Source organism: Protopterus annectens, chromosome 3.part0, assembly GCF_019279795.1.
Source record: "Protopterus annectens isolate FY-2018-M chromosome 3.part0, PAN1.0, whole genome shotgun sequence".
Lineage (NCBI taxonomy): Eukaryota > Metazoa > Chordata > Ceratodontiformes > Protopteridae > Protopterus > Protopterus annectens.
This window is the reverse complement of record NC_056731.1, coordinates 1,598,914,746-1,598,936,272: the sequence shown is the minus strand read 5'-3', so window position 1 is coordinate 1,598,936,272 and position 21,527 is coordinate 1,598,914,746. Positions and strand designations below refer to the sequence as shown.

Here is a 21,527-nt window from a genome sequence, read left to right as displayed (position 1 = left end):
AAAAAGCTTTAGTCAACAAAGACTACATTTTCCATATTAATAAGGATATCACCTGTAAGATGAAGAATGCAGTCATTTTACTATTTCCTTTCCAGAAATAATGCTGGTGAAGGGGAGAGGGTAGGCTTTGAGGTACTCTTAAGTTGGTTGTAGATGAATTTCCAGTATTTTGCCATAGGCAGAATGGGACCGAAACTTTTGTTGGATGGATGGATTTCACTGACATTTTCCCACTGCAGCAGCCTGAGAGTTGACCAGTCAGAAATTAAGAGGTGTGCATGTAATAAATTCACCTCATTGTGAAAGGAACCAGGGGTACATATCACTGCTGTTTGCAGATGTGTCAGATGGTAGCAAGTTTTTTGCTTTTTTTGAAGCAGAAAGTGGAGCATAAATTTTGGGGATTGGTAGTAAGTTGCCATATTGAGGAGGTCTGTGAATGCCTTTAAGAAGTCTTTGTGGGGACTTATGGTCAGTGGAATGGTTCCCTTGTGTATTGTGTATGGCCTGCAACTTTTTTGCCAGATTAGTTTTTTCTGATTTGAGCATCTCTCAGGGAAATTGGTTTTGCTTCCCCTCATAGGTCTCCAGGTTGACTAAAGTGACATTTGTACTTTCCAGTTATGTCTCTTGATAGGAGGGAGAAGTGGAAATTGGTGAAAGAGTGGGATAGGGTGTTTGTATGTAGCTATGAGGTGATATGCCAGGTAGATGTGCAATTTCAATTCGTTAATTTGTTTTGGGGGGCAGTAAGACATAAGGAAACAAGAGTAGGGGGTGGTCTGCAGTGTGTGTGTGTGTGTGTGTGTGTGTGTGTGTGTGTGTGTGTGAATTAAGGTTGGAGATTTTAAGGTGGTATTACCAAGCTGGTAAGGGAGTAGTTTCCTGACTTGATACGGAGTTTGACTGTTTAATGATTGTGTTACACTGTAGTTGAACTGTAGTTGCTGATGTACAGCACATCTGAGAATTTAGGAGAATTCCCACTTTGTACTGGAAGTGTCCTGACATCCAGGTGGAAGGGTATCCATTCCCCCAGAGGGGGAGGGGTTCTGAGATTTTGTAAGTCAGGATGGACATCTGGCAGTCAGTGGCAGAAATCGGAATGGTCAAGACTACTGCAACAGAGATCTACTTGAATCTCTACTGTTAGTGATACACAGTTGTACTGTTTGCATATTGACATTGCAGAGAAGAGAGAATTTTACTAGGACTTTGCAACACGTTCCTGAAGGGGATGCAAGAGGCATACATTTGCAGTGCAACTACGATGTCATAAAGCACCATAGCTTGTATCTGTAGAGTCTGAATTGAGCCTCCTGTGGAAGCCATGCTATGTAGTATAGCTTTTAAGAATTTCTCTGTTTGCTGCACATTCTTTAAATTTTCATGGACTTCATTTTTATAAAGTGGAGATGCTCACCATTCACGCAAACACCATATTCCTGGGAGAAACTAAACTGAATCATACATGACCCCTAACATGCATGCCCAGAGATTTCTGGACTTTGTAAACACAAGTGCCTTGGACCAGCTAGGTTGTACACTCACTAGAGGTGCAAACATCCTTAACCTGGTCCTTGCAAACATGGGAGAATGTTGCACCCTCCCTAGTTGTGTAGGCCTTACTGGTCAGGTCAGACCATAAAGCTGTCTCCTCTTGAAATGAAAATAAAACCCGGAACCGCAGCCAGCCCTGAAACTTTTACGAATTATTCTAAGGCAAATTTTCTGCTATTGAGTGACACCATAGCAAAATTCCAACTCTTCCCCTCCAAACGCTGTCGAGGAATTGTTTATCAAAGCCCTATATCATTAATAGCTGTATAGCAGCAGCTGTACTTACCTATAACTAATGCAGGACTAACTCAAAAACAAGCTGTCTTGGTGGAATCCAGTCAATAGGCTGTACAACAAAAGGAAGAAAATTGTGGTGAGAATTTAGAAGTGTGACGACAAGCAAACTGGATACACCAGCAACTCTGGGCATTAAGCTTGAAATCTACCAAAGTCAAATTTGAGGTAAAAATAGCCTTACAGGCCAAGAATACTTCTGAAGAAATATGTCCACAACCTCAGGGTACTGCACAACAATGTACTGAATTTAATTGTAAATGGAGCCAGCTATACTGAGCCAGAAGATGTAGCAAATCTACTGGCTGACAAATTTGGCTCCAGTTTTATCTCCTCCTCCTCAGACACCTCAGGGATAATAGTGTGTGTGTTTAATTTACAACACAGGAAACCTAGAGACACTAGATCCAACTCTGTTTTGTTCAAGGCAAATCATGCCTACTCTGCTTGAACTTCAGGAAGGTAACCAAAGCAATGGACAAGGGCAAGATGGTTCACATCGCCTGCCTTGACCTGACCAAAGCTTTTGACGCAGTATCTCACTCTGGCATAGTAAACAAGGTCACTATGTTGGGAATTGACCTCTATATCATCCTCTGGATAGCCAGCTGTCTTAGACTGGTTTGAAGAGGTTAGGATAGGAGAGCTTACGGTCACAAAAAGGCCAGTCAGCAGCAAAGTGCTGCGGGACTCTGTGCCGGGGTCTTTTCTTTTTGGCATCTCTTTCTCTGAAGTCAAGAGCAGTGTCAAGGGCCTCTGGCTGACAAAGTTGCAGACTATTGCAAATTAGCTGCAGGCATCGAGTCTCCCCTATACACACATACACTCCAAGAAAGCCTGACACTGGTGCTGGAGTCATGGTCTTAAGCTTAGTGCCTAGAAGTATATAATTATAATATTTTTCATTAAGATGGCTACCTCTGGAAATTGCTAAATTGATGATGCACCACTAAGACTAGATCTAGTAGTCTGGGATATGGGAAAGTATGTAGACAGTGACTATTTCTGTCCATCTGTCTACAGTAGTAAAGAAATCCTTCCATCAGTATTGCAAAGCTTATAAGCAAGATTATGATATCTGGGTCATCATTCTATCTCACTCTGCCCTCATAAGACCAGTCATGGAGTACTGTGCCCCCTTTGGCATGTACCTGACTAGGCATGTTCCACAACCCGCAAGCCTACAAAGGTTCCTCCCAAAAAGAAAACACTGTGGACTGCCTCAAATGCCTATCCTTGTAGTCTTCTACAGGCTGCTGATAGGTGACCTATGCCTGACCTAAAAAACATCCTTTGCTCCAGCCTTAATGGACTTATTGTGCATCAGAAACACCTGATCCAGCGAACAAAACCTCACCTGCAGCATAAATAGGACACGCTGGAGGGACAGTAGGCTTGTGTTTCTGAGACTATCCCTTCTCTGGAACAGATTTCCTACCCACGTGAAGCAACATTCTTCCCTGCACTTATTGAAGCAAAATTTGGATCCGCGGATGGGGAACTGTAAACTTACCCTGGGTCTGGCAACCATTGTTTCTACTGGAGAAAGGAACCTTGTAAATGATCGGCCACTCATTCCCAAGCCCCCCCCGGCCAAAAAAAAAAAAAAAAAAAAAACCTAAGGGACAAATACCCATCTAATATTTCTGAGAATCATGGCTGGCTTAAAAGGCATTCTGTTGTGATCGTGTGATAGATTTTCTTCAGGCAGATTACCATGAAATTTTTCTTGAAAGTAAGGTCAAATGTGTGAATACCAACTAAATCCGTTAGTAACTCTTGACACAGTTTACCTTCTGCATCCCTTTGTTTCCCCTTTAGTAGTGCAGAACCTTTTGGAACTTCATTGCCTGTAGTGAGAGCGAAAACCTGAGTTTCACTGTAATAGTTTAAGGAATTCTAGTTGTAGACGGTCCTTTTCATTTTTGAATGATGGAAATTTGCCTGTAGTAGCAAGTTTGCCTACTAAACCAGGTAGAATGGTAGGGCAGCATTGGCTAAGAATGGGTGTTGAATGTTAAGCTAAAGGGAGGGAGGGTTGAGTGCAGACCAAAAGAGGGATATGTCCATACCAATTTTGTAGATTACCATAGTTGTCCCTGGACATCTGCTGGAGTGGTGGCCCTTTCTAATACTGGGGAGGGATTTGAGACTAGAGAGTTAATTGAACACTCCTACCATATAATTAAGCAGAATGAGGCAGCTGAGTGTATATTCTGGATCTGGGTCGTGGTTCAGTATCACTAGATTAGATTAACTGGGATGGCCAGTATTAGATTTTGGTTAGAATTTATGCTGTTGCTTTCATCTCTGTATACCTCTGTTCTCTATTTAGTCAAAGTAGTTTACAGGTGGTAGTGAAAGATGTAACCAAAAATGTATGTATTGCCATAGGAACAGAATTTAAAATGCTTTTTGTGCAGATTTGACATTGTTCAAACAGTTAAGAAAATCTAAGTTGTACACTTTACTGCAGAGCAACATTATCTCCTGTCCTCAGTAGGAAAAGCCTAACACAAAAACAATTTGTTTTGGAACAGTTTCATTATAAGCACTCAGGAGCTGTATATTAAGTAACTGGGTTAATTATTCTGTAGGGCTTTTAGCTGTGCAATATATTTCCTTATAGTATAACCAGTTTCAAGCCTCATGTTTAGTCGGGGGAGCACAACTTCAGAGGCTGTTTTACTCTGGCACACTAAGCTCGCTCTTTTATCGTACTGTGGGTTAGTAGTCTAATCTGCAAGAATGACAAATTGCTTGCTCAACTTTTGAGATGACCCTGTATTTTAGTGTGGTGTCATGGAAGCGCAATAACTTTACAATTTTTTTTGTAAATCCTTTCTTAGCAGCTTCCAATTTTAATGAAGGACGACATGTGCTGGTGGTATAAACTCATGATTTTAAAAAGAGAGTTTTGGCTAAAAAGTATACATTTACATCTGTTTTCTATCTTCCCCTGCCCCATTTTATATTAATGCTGCATGACCATGTGGAATACAGACTGAGGAAGCATTTGTTTTCATACATTGTTATAACTCCTCCCACCTATTTTGATTTTTTCTCTTTGTGGGTATCTTTCATCCCCCCCCCCCCCCACACACACACACACACACACTTGAACATATTGCGTCTGCAGGTGTAAACTTTTATAATCTTATAAGTAGTTTTGAAGAAACTGAACTTTGTCTGCAGAAGTAGTTTGCTTTTATAATACAACTAATGTTTTCAAAGTGTGGTCTTTGAACATTTTACTACTTTGTTTTTAATAATGCAGGCTCTTGCGAATATGGGGGAAATCCTTAAAGCTGCAAACTGTGGTTATAATAATGGTAAGTGTTTTCAGAAACAAGTGTTTCCTTTTTTCATGTACTGTATATAATGTCCCTATTTCTGACAGTTTAAAAAAATGTAAAAAATATTTCACTATCTAAAAATGAGACAATTTGTAGAGGGCTGAATGTAGGCACTGATAGAGCTAAGGCTGACAAGATGAGATTTGGAGAAAGCTAATTTGTGTGCATGTGTGGGGGTGTGGGGGGGTGTAACAAGAATTTGAAGAGCTTAGTAAGAAGTGAGGACCAGGCAGTATAGATGGACAGCATCTCCAAGGAGGACCAGGCAGTATAGAGGGACAGCATCTCCAAGGAGGGCATTTGCTTTGAAATCGAAATGAAATTGAGTGAGCTTTAGTATTCCAGAGAGAGGTAAGGTAACAGATGTGTTTTCCCAAGTAGGAGCATTGAGAGAACAGGAGTGGAAATGGATGATGAAGGAAGAAATGAGAGTGATTAAATGAGTGCAGGCATATCTGGAAAGGTGAGTTTGTCAAGTTGTTGGGAACAGAAGATGGTGAAATAATGTAATCTACTTCTAGGTAGAAGGAACGCTGGATGAAAGTTATAACCGTATCGCCTAGAAAAATCTTGGTTAAAAGATGGACTTGATTTTTGGCAGTGGCCAAGATGTATATACAGTGGAATTCCATTTTGTCTTCCATTTTTTTCTGCTTGTGCATGAGTTTGTGGAGAAGGGAGGTGGAGCAGCATTTGACATTTTAAATGAATGAGGGATTGATTGTCCACTCACTTGAGCACAACAAATACTGTATTCCTTCCATTAGAAAAATGGTTAATATCAATCATTTGTCCTAAATGAATAGCAGTGTTTTAAGCCTTCTACATGGGGGATATGTCCCAACACTAAACTACTTTGGAATTATTTAGTAAAGACTGAAAGGCAGGCCTTTTGTATAATTTCTTTAAAGTGTGATATTGAGTGTAGGTGCAGGGGAAAGGTGCGTTAGGACTTGTTAGGTGTGATGGGGATGACATCTTTCTTTTGAGTGCAGAACTAAAAGGTGGACTTGACAATGAGAGGAGGGCATTGAGTGTAGTGACCCCCCCCCCAAAAAAAGAAAGCTAAGTACTGTGCAATGAGCAGTTAAAACACAGGCTCTGTAGAAGACCATTGCTGGCATTGTGTGTGTATATGGGGAGGGGGTGATTTTGAGTTGTACTGTATAATGTGGGTAATGGTTGGAAGTGCTGGAGGTAGGGAGATGCAGTACTGAGTGCTAATGATAGATGTTGAGTCTGAAACTGGGCATGGGATAACTAGCTTTTAGGGGAGAGTGTTGAATTTAAAGGTAAAACAGAGTAGGAGAAGAGGTTGTTTCTGTCTTTGAGGGATTTGTTTAGAGTGGTGGAGCGTAAATGGTGAGGGATTTGTCTCTAGTAGTGGGGCATAAATGGTAACATTGTTAATCAGTTCCCAATACCCACCCATTTCTTTGGATGAGACATTAAATCAAGGTCCCAGCTGCCTGAGTTGGTATGGGTGGATGTAAAAAAAAAAAAACCCCATGGTACTTTTTTTTTTTTTTTTTGCATTTATTTGCATCTTTCCTTGTTTATAGTTTAAATTATACAGTCATGCTTGTAACATTTTGTCATTTCTTTCCAGTTTTCTACATTACTGTATAATGCGCACATTTTCCTTTTTTAATTAAAATGCACAAAAGCCAACATTTTTAATTTCCCATTCTTTCTTCTTCAACCATCTTTTTTAATCTAACACATCTCTGTTTATTGTACAGTAATCCATAGTGAAATTTCCAGATTGTAATATACAGTGTTCTGTCCCATTTTACTAACTTCCCATTTTCTCTCGTTTACCATTATGTTTTTAAACCCTTCCCATTCATTTAAAATTTATCCCCAAACTGTTCATTTTTTACACTCTAAAAAGTTTCCTTCTCATTATGCCTAGCACATTTTCATTCAGAACTTACATTTCATATCGCTAGTAACTTATCCAACAGAGTAGCCGCGGTTGTGCAGCAGTTAGCGTTCTGACAGCAAGAGGTTCGCCCGTTCGATTTTCGGCTGGAGCACCTTCTGTGTGGAGTCTGCATGTCCTCCCTGCGGTTGAGTGACGTTAAAGATATACAGGTAGGTGCATGCATGAATGGGTGTGTCTTCTTTGAAGGTTTGGCATCGGGCTGGCAACTTGCCACCGTAAAATCCACTGCCAATCCATTAGCGGACAGGAGTTCCACTGTGGCGACCCTTAAAAGCCGAAAGATGTTACTAGTAACTTATCCAACAGAATTTCCCACATGAAAATTCCCTGCTTCATAAAAATTCTCAGCTTTTCCTTCATTATGGAATTTTTGCATCTTTTCATTCCGTCCAAAGCTGTACCATACAGTATTTCTCAATACTTGCACCATACCGTTGTTTTCATTAGTCATTAATTTTCACCTTCCATATTTTTCATATTCTTTTCTTTCATCTTTTCTTTTTTCCTCCTTCATATTTCCTTACTTTATACCTTACACACACAAACTTTCCCATTATTTGCAACTTTTTTTTCTTTACCAGAAACCAAGCATAAATGCCAAAGTACACTGAAAGTTTTTTTAGATTCAGGCCTCCTTTATTGTATATCACCTCTCTTTTCACTCGATTCTATCTTCAATTTTTTTACATTTTTATTTGAGGATCAGCTGCTTTGTCCATTTTATCTGGAAATGTACATACCTCAAATATGGACTTTCTTGTTAAATGATAGATTACTACTTTTCAGTATGATAGCATTTTTTTAAATTTATTTCAGGATTTTCTACAGTTTTATTAAATTTTCATACACTCCAAATTTCACTCCTAATATACTTATTTTCTTCTTAGTACAATGTGTGCCATTCTTAGTTTCACCCAACCCTTTGTTTTTTGCTTATTAAACTGCGACCATCTTTTTTTAATTCCTCCACTCATATGACCACTTGTCCATATCTTATGTTTTTGTCCCGGTTACCAAATCTATGTAAAACAGATAAACTGATGTAACAAATTTTGCCATCTCCCATTTTGCTTTTAATTTATAAAAGTTTGAAATGTTAGCAGTACAGACACATACTTAACGGATCCTAATTTTTCTTCCTATCAGTTTACCATTGTTTTCACATATGACATTTCCTAACCTATTTTTTGTAAGATTTTAATTTTTCTCTTAAATGTATCTCTAGATTCTTCCACATTGCTTATAACTTCTGAACCACTAGCCTTACAGCCTTTTTCTTTCAAAATCATATCTGTTAAGACTTTATCCCCCTACCTGGATTCAGAAGACCTCTTTCTTAACTTCATCCAAAACCGTCTGCATCCTTTTTTGTACTTTCATAAAGATTTTATAATCTGCACTTCTCAGTGCTTTGTCTTTATATATTTTCTTTCCTCTTTTTCTTGTAAATGTACATATCCCTTCATCTGCTATGTTTCTGTTGGTTCGTTTAATATTGAACAGAATACTAATTTCTCACTTTCATCTGTTTATAATCCTAGCCTAATTCATCTATCCCTGGTGCTGATTCTTCCTTCCTTTTATTGTCTCCAAAAAATGAGATTACGTAACATTCTCGTATATATATTTTTTTTTTTTTTGTTTTGTTTAACAGTGCGCACTACTTCTGCTACTACATTTTCATACATTGTACCCACCAACTTTTCACAATTTCCAGATTCCTCTGCCAGGACCTCTTTTTACTGTTCCAGCATGCAATCCACCATAGTGCTCCAACTTATTTTCCTCATCAGCATTCTGCTCACCACGGTCCATCTCCATTAGCACAGGAATATCTAGACCTTCCTCCCACCTCTGAACAGTTATTTCCTCATTGTGAATGTTTGAGAGAATTTAGTTTTCTGCACTGCTCCTCACTTAACCTGCTGTCTCTTCCTGCGTCTAGAGAAACTTTGATCAGTAAAGCAACCCTCAAGAGCTACTTAGTGGCCAAAGAGTAGGGGAGCTTCCCTAGCCCCCTGACCAGATTTCCTCTAGTTAGTATAAATACCACTTCAGGTCTCCACTGAAAAGAGGCAATTTTTCTAGTTTGACTACCCAGTGAACAAAAGTTTAAATATAATCTTTGTTTCTGGTTTCACTGTCTGCAAATTTTGTGAAATGTGTTCGAGGAGTGAGGGCAAACACTCATTCACATATTTGTTAAAGTTGCCAGATGTAGAATTGTAAGGCTGTATTAAGTAACCGATCAGTATGTTTTAAAATTCATTACTGTAGTAGAATGCTTTGATTAGCTGGATCAGTTGAAAGATCACCATACCAGCCTTGTTTCATTCTTCCAACACTTTTCATGTTTGGGATTTGTTTTTTTTTTCCCCATGCTACCATTCATTCTTCCATTCGAAAGAAGCCCCAGGGTACTGTTGTGTTTTTTTCTGGCGGGGGTACACATGTTAATGTATCAGAGGTCACCTCATAAACTGAATCCTACAATAGTGAAAAGTGTGTGCATATAAGTTAAGATAAATTTTGTTGAATGTTGCTTTGGCTGACTATGAAGTGCAGGATAGTGTGTTTAATGACAAATTGAGCAAGCAGTGGTCTTGTATATTGTATGTTGTCAACCAAGATAAGTGGGTGTGCAGGTTGGAGCTAGGATTAGGTACGAGGGTTGAACTAGTAGTGTTAGCAGGTTAGTGCTTGTACGTTAAGTATTAGGCTAGTCACCCTTGTCGGCCATTAAGCCTAGCCAATTTCCATCAAGGTTGAGAATCGAACTCTGTACGTTGTGTCTGAGCTAAACACCTTAATCATTAAGCCAGTAAGAGTAAAGATTTGGTTTAGTGTTTTTGTGTGTAGTGGGTATTCAAGCTACAATTTGTAATGGTCATGTCAGTGATGGTTTTTTTTTTCTAAGGTAAGATATACAGTTAGGAGCAGGGTAAGGATTGGCACATATTATTAAGGGGGTTCAGGGGCTCCTAGCCTTAACAATATACCTTATCTTACCTTATAAAAAAAACCCTTTTGATAACATTACTTCCGTTCAGGCAAAAAAGTTCTGTGGTAGAGTTAGGTCATCGTTTGCGACCTTTTGAGTATTCAGTTTTTGTAGGCAATGTAAATGCTTATCTTTTGTCAGTTTAAATGTTTTTGAGCACTTGTATTGTTTGCGTGTTTGTGTAAAATGTGTGATTTTAGGACAAATACAGAGAAAACACAAACTACAAACATGGAAGCAGCACTGTTCTACTTCAAACTCATCTCCTAAACTTTAATATCCTGAGAAAAATTAAACTGGGAACTGAAAAAATCCAACACAATAATAATAAATATATACTAAAAAAATCCAACACAATAATAAGTATATATTTAAAAAAAAAAAAAAAAAAAAAAAAAGCCCCACAGGATACTTACTAGCAGTCTGTCGCTCTTAAAACCCCTTATACTTTTTTAGGTACTGGTAACTTTTCTGACACAGTTGTAACACCTATCAGTAGTTCTCAAACTTGATTTAAATTGTAATGTGGCATATTATATTGACTATTAATTTGGGTCGGTTATACACTGTTCTCAAAATAACCTGTGTTTGTGTACCTGGGAAAATGTGGGAGAGCTATATATTGAATCTTTTACTGGCTTATTTTTCAAGGGATAAAGGATCACATTCAGAGTACATCTATAGGTAGCAAGGAAATTTTTACTTGTATTACTGAGAGGGCATTTCATGAATTCCTCAGGAAGTGTCTAGTTCATAGTAATAAACAATGAGCATGATACTGAGCTACTGTACATGCAGTTCACTGCAGATGGTATGTTGGGTACTGAATTTTGGTGATTATGGATCTGTATAATGTCAGGGATAGGCCACCTCATATATATCTGGATTGGGAAGGGTGGAATCCAAGGATGACCGCACATGGGTAGCACATGCACATTGGGGTGCACTGCCGTACAGACTGTGCTTCTATATGTGCTGTGGGAGCAGGTCACATCAAAGTGACACTTAGGGTTCCACAATACAGTAAGTTAGGAACTTAAGGAAATTAAAGATTGCTTCTTTGGAAGCAGATTTGGCAAGGTGTGCAGTGTTCACATGGATGTTCACCGAGGTAGTGACCTTCAGTTTGCAGTCAGTGACTGTTTTGAGGAATTTTGTACAACATTTGAATCATGGTTTTGGGATTACTGTATTTCCAAATTTTTCATTTTGTACCCTTGGCTCATGGCCTTTTGGCTTTGTGTTGTGTGCTTCCATGATGAGCACCAACCTTGAGGCTGGAGTGACTGTCATAGTAGCGATATGAATGTACTTTGCCTTAAATATGTACTGCGGAGCAGCTTTGGTGTTTGGCATAGACCAAGGAAAAGAGGAGCCAGTTGTGAATTTTTACATCACAATCTTAGTAACAGCATAAGGGGAAGAGAAGGAATAAGAAGGGACCGTGGTGTCAGAGAAGGTGGCTGCTGAAGTCCCAGGATGGCTACAGCAGAGTCTGACAGATTTGTGTTCATACTTGGATGGATGGTTTGTGGTATTATGGCATGCTCTGGCTTAATAGTCATATTGATTTATACATGTATTTGAAAAGTCTTAACAGCATGAGTGCAAACCTTAGTTTTGATTGTTCTGAAAATTCAGAATACACAGCTGCACAGGCAAAACTGCTGTTTTTGCAGTGTTGCCAGTATTGGAATATTTTTGTAGTTATATTATATTACTGTAGTAAGTGCTGGATAATGCTGGTCATCTTTGTAGAGGAAATTAGTTATGAGAATTGTTGATACACTAAGATGAGATTGATAATCTCTAATCTCTCTCTTTTTTTCTAGTTGTGAAAACTACTGTTCTTTTGGCAGACATTAATGACTTCAGTGGTGTTAATGAAGTTTACAAGCAGTGTAAGTATTACATTTTTCTATCTGAAGTGTATTAGACATAGTTTTTAGGCTGTTTTCATCTGCATGTCTAGGACTTGACATTGGCAGGTGGTGGGTAATGAATTACACGATTCTCAACATGTGCTTTTCAGTTTAACTACTGAACATAGTAAATCTGCCACAAAGATGTGGCTTGTGATGTCATAATGTAGTCATGTTTGCTGTACAAATAAAAGGAAAATGGTCCAATCTTCAGTTTGATTACTTAAAGTATTTATATATTAAAAAAAAAAAAAAAAGGCTTCTGTGAACTTCATAGTTTGTTGTGTGGTCTGCTGTTCCTTTTCCTGCACCCTTGGGCAAGGGTGTTCAGTAGTAGTTATGGTTCATAGGTAGGTACTAGGCTATCGGTCCAAGGCCCAAAGTAAGCCTAGCCAACAAGGTTCCCTGGCTTACGCCACCCAAGAAAGTTATTTTCCTGTGCCACTGTCAAGCAGACACACAGAAGTGATCCCTGGGGTGTTATTTCCTATTTCCCATCCACTCATCAAGATTTTTCTTGAAGAGTGCTAATGAAGAATTTTGCTTGACATAGATGGGTAGCCTGTTCCAGAGTATGGGAAGTCTCTGGGACAGGAATCTATCCCTCCAACATGTCCTGTTTATTGTGGTGACAAGGTTTAGGTCCCTAGAATGTGTAGCTCGGAGGGATTGGGATTTCTTTAGGTGTAGCATGTCCAGCAGCTCTGGGTTTGACATAGCTTTATATGTTAGGCAGAGATCACCTTGGAGTAGGCGATATGCTACGGAGTAAAGCTGGAGTTTTTTGAGGCGGTCAGTGTAGGGCATTTATTGGAGGCCAGTAATCCTCTTTGTGAGGTACTTCTGTGGCCTTTCCAGCTGCTGCAGATGTCTTGTGAGGTACATTCCAAGAGGGGCATTGTACTCCATAATGGGTCTAAAGAGTGTTGAGTGGAGGGGAACAATTACCTTTTTTTTTTTTTTTTCTCTCCTGGATGAGAAACCTTTTATGATGGTGTGCCATGTAGAAGGACTTCCTGACTACTGTGGCAGTGACTATCAAAGGAGAAACTACTGTCCACCTGTGTCCCAGGGTCTCTTATCACACATCCGGTGTTAAGTAGATTGCTGCCTGTGTGGTAGTTTATGGGTACAGAGTTTTTACCAAAGGGGATGACACTGCACTTTTGGCATTGAGCTCGAGGCTATGGTTCTGACACCAGGCATCTGTCTCAGCGAGGCCCTTCTGTAGGATGTCCACATCATTTGGGGACTTGACTATGGCTCCTAGTTTGCAGTCATCTGCAAACTTCGTTAGCCAAAGGCCTTCTGTGTTAGCCTGTACTTCAGAGAAGTAGATACCAAACAGGAGAGGTCCCAGGACGGAACCTTGTGGTACTCCACTTGTCACTGCTTTGAGGTCCGATTTGGAGTCTGCAACTTTTACAGTGTGAGTTCTATCAGTGAGCCAGTTGGCAACCCAACTTGTGACATAGGGATTTATACCTAGTTTAGTGAGTTTAGCTAGAATTCCATAATGGGGGATGGTGCCTTGGTGAGGTCAAGATAGGCTGTGTGAACCACCTTACCCTCATCTACGCCTTTGGTGACTGCCTCAAGGAAGTCTATCAGGTTCAGGAGGCATGATCTGCCTTTCACAATCCGAACTGGGTGGGAATCCAGAGTTTGGAGGTTACTAATGTCTTTGTTTATGAGTTCCGTGATGATTCGTTCCATGGCCTTGCAGACCAGGCTCGTCAGGCTAATAGGTCGATAGTTCCCGGGATCAGTGGTGGCTCCCCCTTTGTGGAGTGAGATAACTGTTGCTGTGCACCATTCAGTGGGCACAAAGCCTGATGCGAGGCTATTATTGAGCATGGTGCTTAAGTGGGGAGCCAGTTCATTCTGAAGTTCGTGTAAAACGCAGCCTGGGATGTTGTCCTGTCCCATGGATGCTGTGTTTTTGGCTTTAGAGAGTGCAACTTTTACCTGCGTAGTTGTGATTACAGGGAGTCTGCATTCTTCCTTTATAGATACGGGCCCTTAGGGGGTGAGAGGGATAAAATTAGCACTGAACCTATCTGCCAGGATGTTGGCAATATCAGTTGGTTTTGTAATTTTCATGCCGTTGTGCTGTAACTCAGAGCAGATCTGGGTGTTGCCATTGAGATTCTTGACATGGCTATAGAATGCTTTGTGGTTGTCCTTAGAATTAGTGGCGATTTTGTTTCCGTAGCTAGCTTTGGAGTATCGTATAAGGGATCTCAGCTTCTTATTGAGGCTGACCAGGGAGCTCCTCCACTCATGGGATTTTACTCTCTTTTGCAACAGTTTCTTCCTTCTGTTGTACAGTTTGTTTATGGCAGGGGACCACCAGATTGGCTTCCTTTTTTTTTTTGGAGGATAGCATCTTGGTTCCGTTTGGGATAGCACGATCCATGCACTCATGTAAGTGCTTTTAGAGTGCATTTGTGTAGGATTCAGCACTTGCAACTGTATTGTCCATCTGCATGGGTGTCATGAAGTTCACCACTTCTGTCTTAAGAAGCATGAAGTTGGCTTTGGAGAATTATTTTACTGTGGTTTCTTTAATGGGTGTGGGGGTGATTAGCTTATGGTCAGATTGGACCGAGGAGTTGACCAGGTGTGGAACATCGGTCACTCATGTTGGTAATGACTAGGTCTAGGATATTGTTGCTCCTGGTAAGGGGTGTGGATATGTTGATCCAGGGCACTGGAGTTTATGAATTCCAGAAAGCGTTGAGCTAAGAAGTTGGTAGACTAGGAGTTTTTCCAGTTAATGGTGGGGTAGTTGAAGTCGCCCATTATTAGGGTGTTTGGTTGAACCCTAATATTTTCCAGTACATCAAGAAAAGAGGATTGGGAATCCTGGGGCATGGTGGGGGATCTGTAGCAAGCTACAATTTGGATTGCAGTTTTGCCCAGATTTAGTTGCACTTAGATAACCTCGGATGCATTATGCTGATCTTCTAGCCTGGAGGTGTGGATATCCTTAATGAATATGGACACACCTCCGCCTTTGGTGTTTCAGTCCAGGTTACATGGCCGAAAAGTGTGGTATGAGTTATAGCCTGGTAGTGCATGGGTGCTCTCTGGAGCCTTGAACCAGGTCGCAGTCACTGCACAAATATTGATGTTCTCCATTTTAAGGAGTGCCTTGAGTGAGTGCATTTTAAGATTTAGACTTCTAGCATTGAGTAGCATTACCCTCAGTTTTTGCTTGCCTGTTCCTGTTATGGTGGTGAATTTGTTATTTGAACCTTGCCTAAAAAAGGCACTATAGGGGCAGCAAGAGCCTTAGCCAGTATCCGGAATCCCAGGGGCGACAGGTGCAAGGCCATCTGTGGCAAAGCATCGTGGTCTGTCGACCATGTCATCCCAAGCAGACAGATAATGGATCCCCTTAGAATGACATGACACCAGCAGCTTAGCCAATTGTTGAAGTCAATCATTTTGTCCTTGTACTGCGGTATCATTCTGAGCGATGGCAGAATGCTACTCAGGGCTAGGGTCATACCTGCCTGGGCTACAAGATCGGAGAGCTCTTCCATGTTTCTCCATGTAGTCCAGGGAGGTACATCTCAGGTCATTCACACCAACATGGACAATGACAGTCATATTTACTTGTTGTGGAGTGACCTGAGTGGGTGGGTTATGTGGCAGATCCTGGCACCCGACAGGCAACTGTGACAGTAACCTTCTCTTGTTTAGCCTGGTGAGTGGGGCATCAGTGTGCCTGACTATAGAGTCACCTATGACTAGTGTGTTGGGTATGTTTTGCCTTATTGGCTGTGGTTGAGTGGCACACTAAGTCTTTGGGCTATGTGTCATTTGGGTTGTGTTGGGGGATGGAGGTTGCTTGCATTTCTGCTTTGGAGGTCTCTGTTGCTTAAACAGGTTATTATTGAGAACCTCCGCAAATGTTTTTGTGTTTACTATGTGTGGATTTTGGTGGTGTAGATTTAGTGAGACTATGTGATGAGTGTGGTGTGGTGCAAATGTTTACCTTCTCCTCATGACTGTCAAGTTCAGTCTTGGTTGGAGAGAGCTTTGCCTCCAGTTTGTCTAGATAAGTGCAGCTCTCACAGGTTGTAGTGTTGGGTCCTCTAGGAGGAGAGGGTTGTCTGTGTACATGAGGCAATTTCTACATTGCCTCAAGATGCGCAGATTCGTCAGATAGACAGGAGAGAACACTGGGAGCTGACCCTTGGACATGCCTGAATAAAAAAAAAAAACATTTTAGTCTTGCTGGTTTATATTGCTCAGAGCGAGAACTCCATTGTGAATGATTTGCATTTGGCATGTAGCTAGGAAATGGGTGAGATGGACTAATAGCCATAAAAGAGTTACTATAAATGACTTATTGTTTTTTGCAAGCATGTTATGAGCTGGCCATGTGGGTGTAAATATTTGAACCTAAATTATGGGATTGGGAGTAGATTTAGACAAACTGGCTTTAAAATTTTATCTATAACTTTATATATGTGTGTGTATATATAAAGTGTGTGTGTGTGTGTATGTGTATATATATATATATATATATATATATATATATATATATATATATATATATATATATATATATATATATATATATATATATATATGTATGTGTATATATATGTGTATGTGTGTGTGTGTGTATATATATATATATATATATATACATACATATATATATATATATATATATATATATATATATATATATATATATATATATATTATCATTTCTGTTTTGGGGCGTGAGTGAGAATTAAGATGTTGGACAGTAAAAATATGAAACCATCTGAAGTGTAATATGCAGTAGTATAGCCATGCCGGCATTGTTCAGATGCCATTCCAGGCTAAGGTAGATGAAGTCTACATAGTGGTATCCTCCCACCTGCATCCTCTGCAGGCTCACTCCTTCTGAAAACCGCGAGAGGGATGCGAGAGCTGTGAAATGTGGACAGTATCCAGTAGAGTTTAGGACATTTTGAATGTTCTTAACTACAGTTAGTTAAAAATCGTGTTACATTGTTTTATCTACTGAGCACAGTGAAGATGCATGTGATCCACCTCACCATGGTGCTCTATCTAACTCATCCTCCATGTGGTTGCACACCCACCTTAAAGGCTACCATCAGTTGGTGGCTAGAGTTGGGCAAAGCAGAGAGATCTGGAGCTCTGCTCTGGCTTGTGATCGAGCAGATTAAAGAGTAAAAAGAGCGCAGAGTCATAATTGTAATTTTTATGGTAACTTATGCTTCTCAGCCTGCACGTCTGGGGTGAGTGCTTTGTATTAGGCCCAGTGTGGGTATCTAACCATTTTGATTGGCAGGAATACCATAGAGGGTGATACCACATGTCACATGCCACAGTGCTGAAAAGTAAAATCTTCATGGAAGAGTACTATTGCAAGATGTAGCCGGGCAATTCTTTTATAAAATGTGGCTCAGTTTTGGGATGAGTTTCATTTAGTTTACTCCCAGATTGTGGGTATGCTTCCACAGAGGTAGGGGAGCATGTTTCAGTGCGAGAGGGATCCTGAGAGCTTGGAAAGTACTACAAATGCTAAAGACAGCACGGGCGTAATTCGCTTGTTTGTTTTTATGGAGGTAAGTGCCAGTCTCTCAATTGTCCATGATTTTAGCTCAGTGCAGTTGTATTTTCTTTTTCTACCTTCCTCTCAATCAAGCATCACGGGTGTGCACAGAACTGGGCTGCCTTTTTGGAGAAGAGGTGTGGAGGCAGCTTGTACATGAAAGCAGATCATCACCATCAGTAAAAGCAAATTGACTTGTTGGGACAGTGTATGCATTTACCAATCACAAGCTGAAATCGCAAAATGCTGCTGTAGTTCTTAAATTTTTAATTAATTTCTCTGTTTTTTGGGGGGGCATACAGTACATGTGAATGAAGGGCGGGCATACAGTACATGTGAATGAAGGGCAGATCTAAAGTAGTCTACTTCATTTGTGCATCAACCTGTGGGTTATCGGATCAGCATCAGATCCGAGCCGGCAGTTTCCAACAGCTAAGATCCGAGCTCCAAGCTCCTCCCCCTTAGCCATAACTCCCTGCCATCCCTTCCTGACCTCGGATCTAGTTTGCCGCGGTTACTACCAGCAGCTTGATCTCGAACCTCCGGGCTTTCGACTATACAGTCTGTGAGAAAATCCTTCTTTTTCTATAAAAGTTTAAATTTTGAGTGAGTTGGTGTTGAGTTGTTTATGTAATTGTTAGCCTTTCCTCCCATTTCTCATCAGCATTAGGGTGTGTGAGTGTGTGTGTGGTTTTGGGGCCTAGCATGTGTTTTCAGTTGGGATGTCTGAGGCCACCAAAACTTTCTTTCCTAAGTGTGGCCATAAGCTTTCCCCGGCTGATGGCCACACTCTGTGCGTGATATGCCTTGGGGTTGAACACCTGTCTTCTGACTGCTCTATTTGTGCAGCGCTCAACTCCAGGGCTATCAGGGACCCGGAGGTCGAAGCTGATTCTGGCGGGACTCCTGCCCCCGGACTCGGCTCCGTCCTCCGGCCCCTCCGTGGCTCTGCGGCAGCGCCGACGGATGTTTCCCTTCCTCTGGCCGGGACTCAACCTCCCACCTTGGGCCAGGAGGATAGGGAAGCCAGGAGGGAGAAGTGCAGTGAAAAACACAAGTGGCGGGACGAGGCCTCCGTTTCGGCCCCACCAGCCAAGCGAGTTTCTCCCCCTGGGACGTCTGGACCTTCTCCTTCACGGCTCCGTTCAACCAGCTTTTCGCCAGGGCCGGAGGAGGATGAGGCCCGGTCTCCGAGGTCATCAAGGCGGCACTCCTGTCCCGCCTCGGTGGCCTATTCCTGATCTACAAGAAGCCTAACAGATGCAGACTTGGACCGGATGATAAGGTTTCTCTAGGCACAGCTGCAGATGGGAGTGCTCCTGCCCCCCCCCCCTCTGGTGGGGAGCTCGACCCCTTTTTTTCACCTAGATTGCTCCTTCCTCGACCCGCTTTCTGGGTTCAGGGTCTACGGAGCCGAGTAGCGTCGGAGCCGGGGGAATGTCGGCGCCGATGGAGTCGGGTACTTCGGCGCCGACAGCGCCCTCGAGCCTGTTGGGTGCCTTTTCTTCAGATCCAGGTTCTCAGAGTCGAGAGTTGAGCTTTGGATCCGAGGTGGTCAGTATGCCTTCGGCTCCAAGTAGGTCGGAGCGTACTGGCCCTTCAGATCCGATCGCTTTGGCCCCGATCTGCTCGTCTGATCCGAGTGAGGGTCTGCTCTCGGATCCTAGAGAGAGTAGCTCTCCTTCGGCATTCGAAGTAGTGGAGAGGGTTCTGTCGAGGGATTCCATGCCCCCGGCCTTGGCTACCGCTCCATCCTGCACTCCCTCGCAGACTGGTCTGACTTCCATCTCCTGGTCCCAGGGACAGCCTGCTCAGACTGCCCATGTCGTTCCCTTATTGGAACAAGATGTGGTTGGTGAGGCCTCCTCGGACAGCCCCCCCCCCCCCCCGAGGAGGTTCCTCACAAACGCAAGTGCAAAAGGAGGCACTTGAGCTCCCCTGAGTCCTTAACAGAGGACACGGTTTTGGAGGAAGGGGAAGGTTCCCAAAGATCACCCCCCCAAAGAAGTCTCATTTGGAGACATCATGGAGATGCTCAGGATCGGGGGGGGGGGTGGTCTGCCCCAAAGCCTACCTCGGACGAGTCCGTGTTCCTGGAGGTGTTTGAAGCAGGCCCGTCTACCTCTTGGGTGTCCCCTCCGGCTGATCCCCTGGTAGATCTGATCACTACCAGGACATGGAAGGAGCCGGACACTGTGGAGCCTGTCCCTAAGAGGCCTGACAGAATTCTCAGCCCGCCTTCGGACAGGTCTCATTGGAGCAAGGGAACCCCTGTAGATGCCATGTTGGTAGCGGTGGCCACCAAAAGAGAATGTACCCAAGAGAGTCCCTCAGTCCATCCCCCTGACAAGGAGTCTCGGGCGATGGACCATTTGGGGAAGTGGATGTTTGCTTCAGCCACCTCCTCCATAAGGTCGCTGAACTACATGGCACATGTCATGCGGCTCCAGAGGGATCTTATCAAAGAATATGCTGGGTCGCCCCCAGAGTCCATGTCGGCAGAAGACAAACAGGTATACTCTACCCGAATGGCCACTCTCAGGTCGATTTCTAATGCCTCTATGCGGCTGGTATCCCATGCTACGGAAGGAGCTGCTAGAGCTAGCGGAGCGGGCATCGTACTGAGGTGACAGGCCTGGCTCCGCCACTGTGATTTCGCAAAACCCTTCAAGGCGTCATTCACTAATGCCCCGTTTGATGGTTCTGCCCTCTTTGGCAAGACCATGTGCGGCACCTTGGTCCAGAGCGAGAAAGACGTGAAGGTGTCTGCCGTCGGAGTCTGCTTCTCGGCTCCCCAGAGGTCCTTCTCTAAGAACCAAGAGGGACAGAAGAAGATGTGGTTCCGAAAGTCTCAGCAATCCCATTTTGCTCCGGACTCCCCATCCTTCAGAGGCAGAGGAGGACAGGGTGGACGCCGCCCTAGAGGCAGAGGGGGCCCGAAGAATTTTGGGTCCAGAGAACCTTTCTCTGATCGACCCATGCAGCAACCCTGAGGGGTTACCCGACTGCTCCACTCTGGAGGCAGTTGGGGGGCATTTCTCGAAGCACCTAGCCGCTTGGGAGTCCATCACGACAGACCGCTGGGTGCTTTGGATCATATCCAGAGGCTACAAGATCCCGTTTCTCATCCCCCTCTCAGACCCAGGTACCTCCCCAATGTCCCACCCGATCCGAGGGAGGCCACAGCCGCAGAAATTCGGCAGCTGCTAGAAATAGCGATCCAGCACGTCCCCCCCAGACCAGTACGGATTGGGCTTTTACTCTAGATTCTTCTTAGTGCCAAAAAAGACTGGGGACTTGAGACAGATCCTCAACTTATCCCTCTTGAACCTGGCAATAGCCAAAGAAAAGTTCCGGATGGTCACTCTTCAATCCATTCTCCCCCTCTTGTAGGAGAACGACTGGATGTGCTCCATAGACCTCAAGGATGCGTACTACCATATCTTAATGGACAGACGATCCAGGAGGTTTCTCCGCTTCAGGCTTGGAGCCAGCCATTACCAATTCAGGGTCCTCCCCTTTGGTCTCACCACACCCCCCAGGGTGTTCACGAAGGTGTTAGCAGTGGTAGCGGCCCACCTGAGACTCCAGAGAATTCCAGTCTTTCCATACCTGGACGACTGACTCCTGACCACCCCCACAAGGCATCTACTCTGCACAGCCAGGAATTTCTTCCTTCGCCTAGCTCCCCGGCTGGGGATCACAATACACACTGGGAAATCCTCCTTACTCCCGACTCGGGTCATAGACTTTATCGGAGCCAGGTTGGACAGAAACCAGCTCTTAGCTTTCTTAACTCCGGACCGGATACGGTCCCTAAGACTTCATGTGCAAGCCATTCTTCATTGTCCGACCCCTC

The 21,527-nt window shown here is 42.8% G+C and overlaps 1 protein-coding gene across 1 annotated transcript in view; it reads left to right on the top strand.

Moving 5' to 3' along the window:
- The first annotated feature begins 5,133 nt into the window (after positions 1-5,133).
- RIDA (reactive intermediate imine deaminase A homolog) overlaps positions 5,134-21,527 on the top strand; it is a 31,049-nt gene continuing 14,655 nt past the window's right edge. The window contains exons 1-2 of the mRNA XM_044065634.1: positions 5,134-5,186; positions 11,992-12,060. Coding sequence (XP_043921569.1) covers positions 5,144-5,186; positions 11,992-12,060 — 112 coding nt within the window. The 5' untranslated portion in view covers positions 5,134-5,143. The remainder of the gene's footprint in view (positions 5,187-11,991; positions 12,061-21,527) is intronic.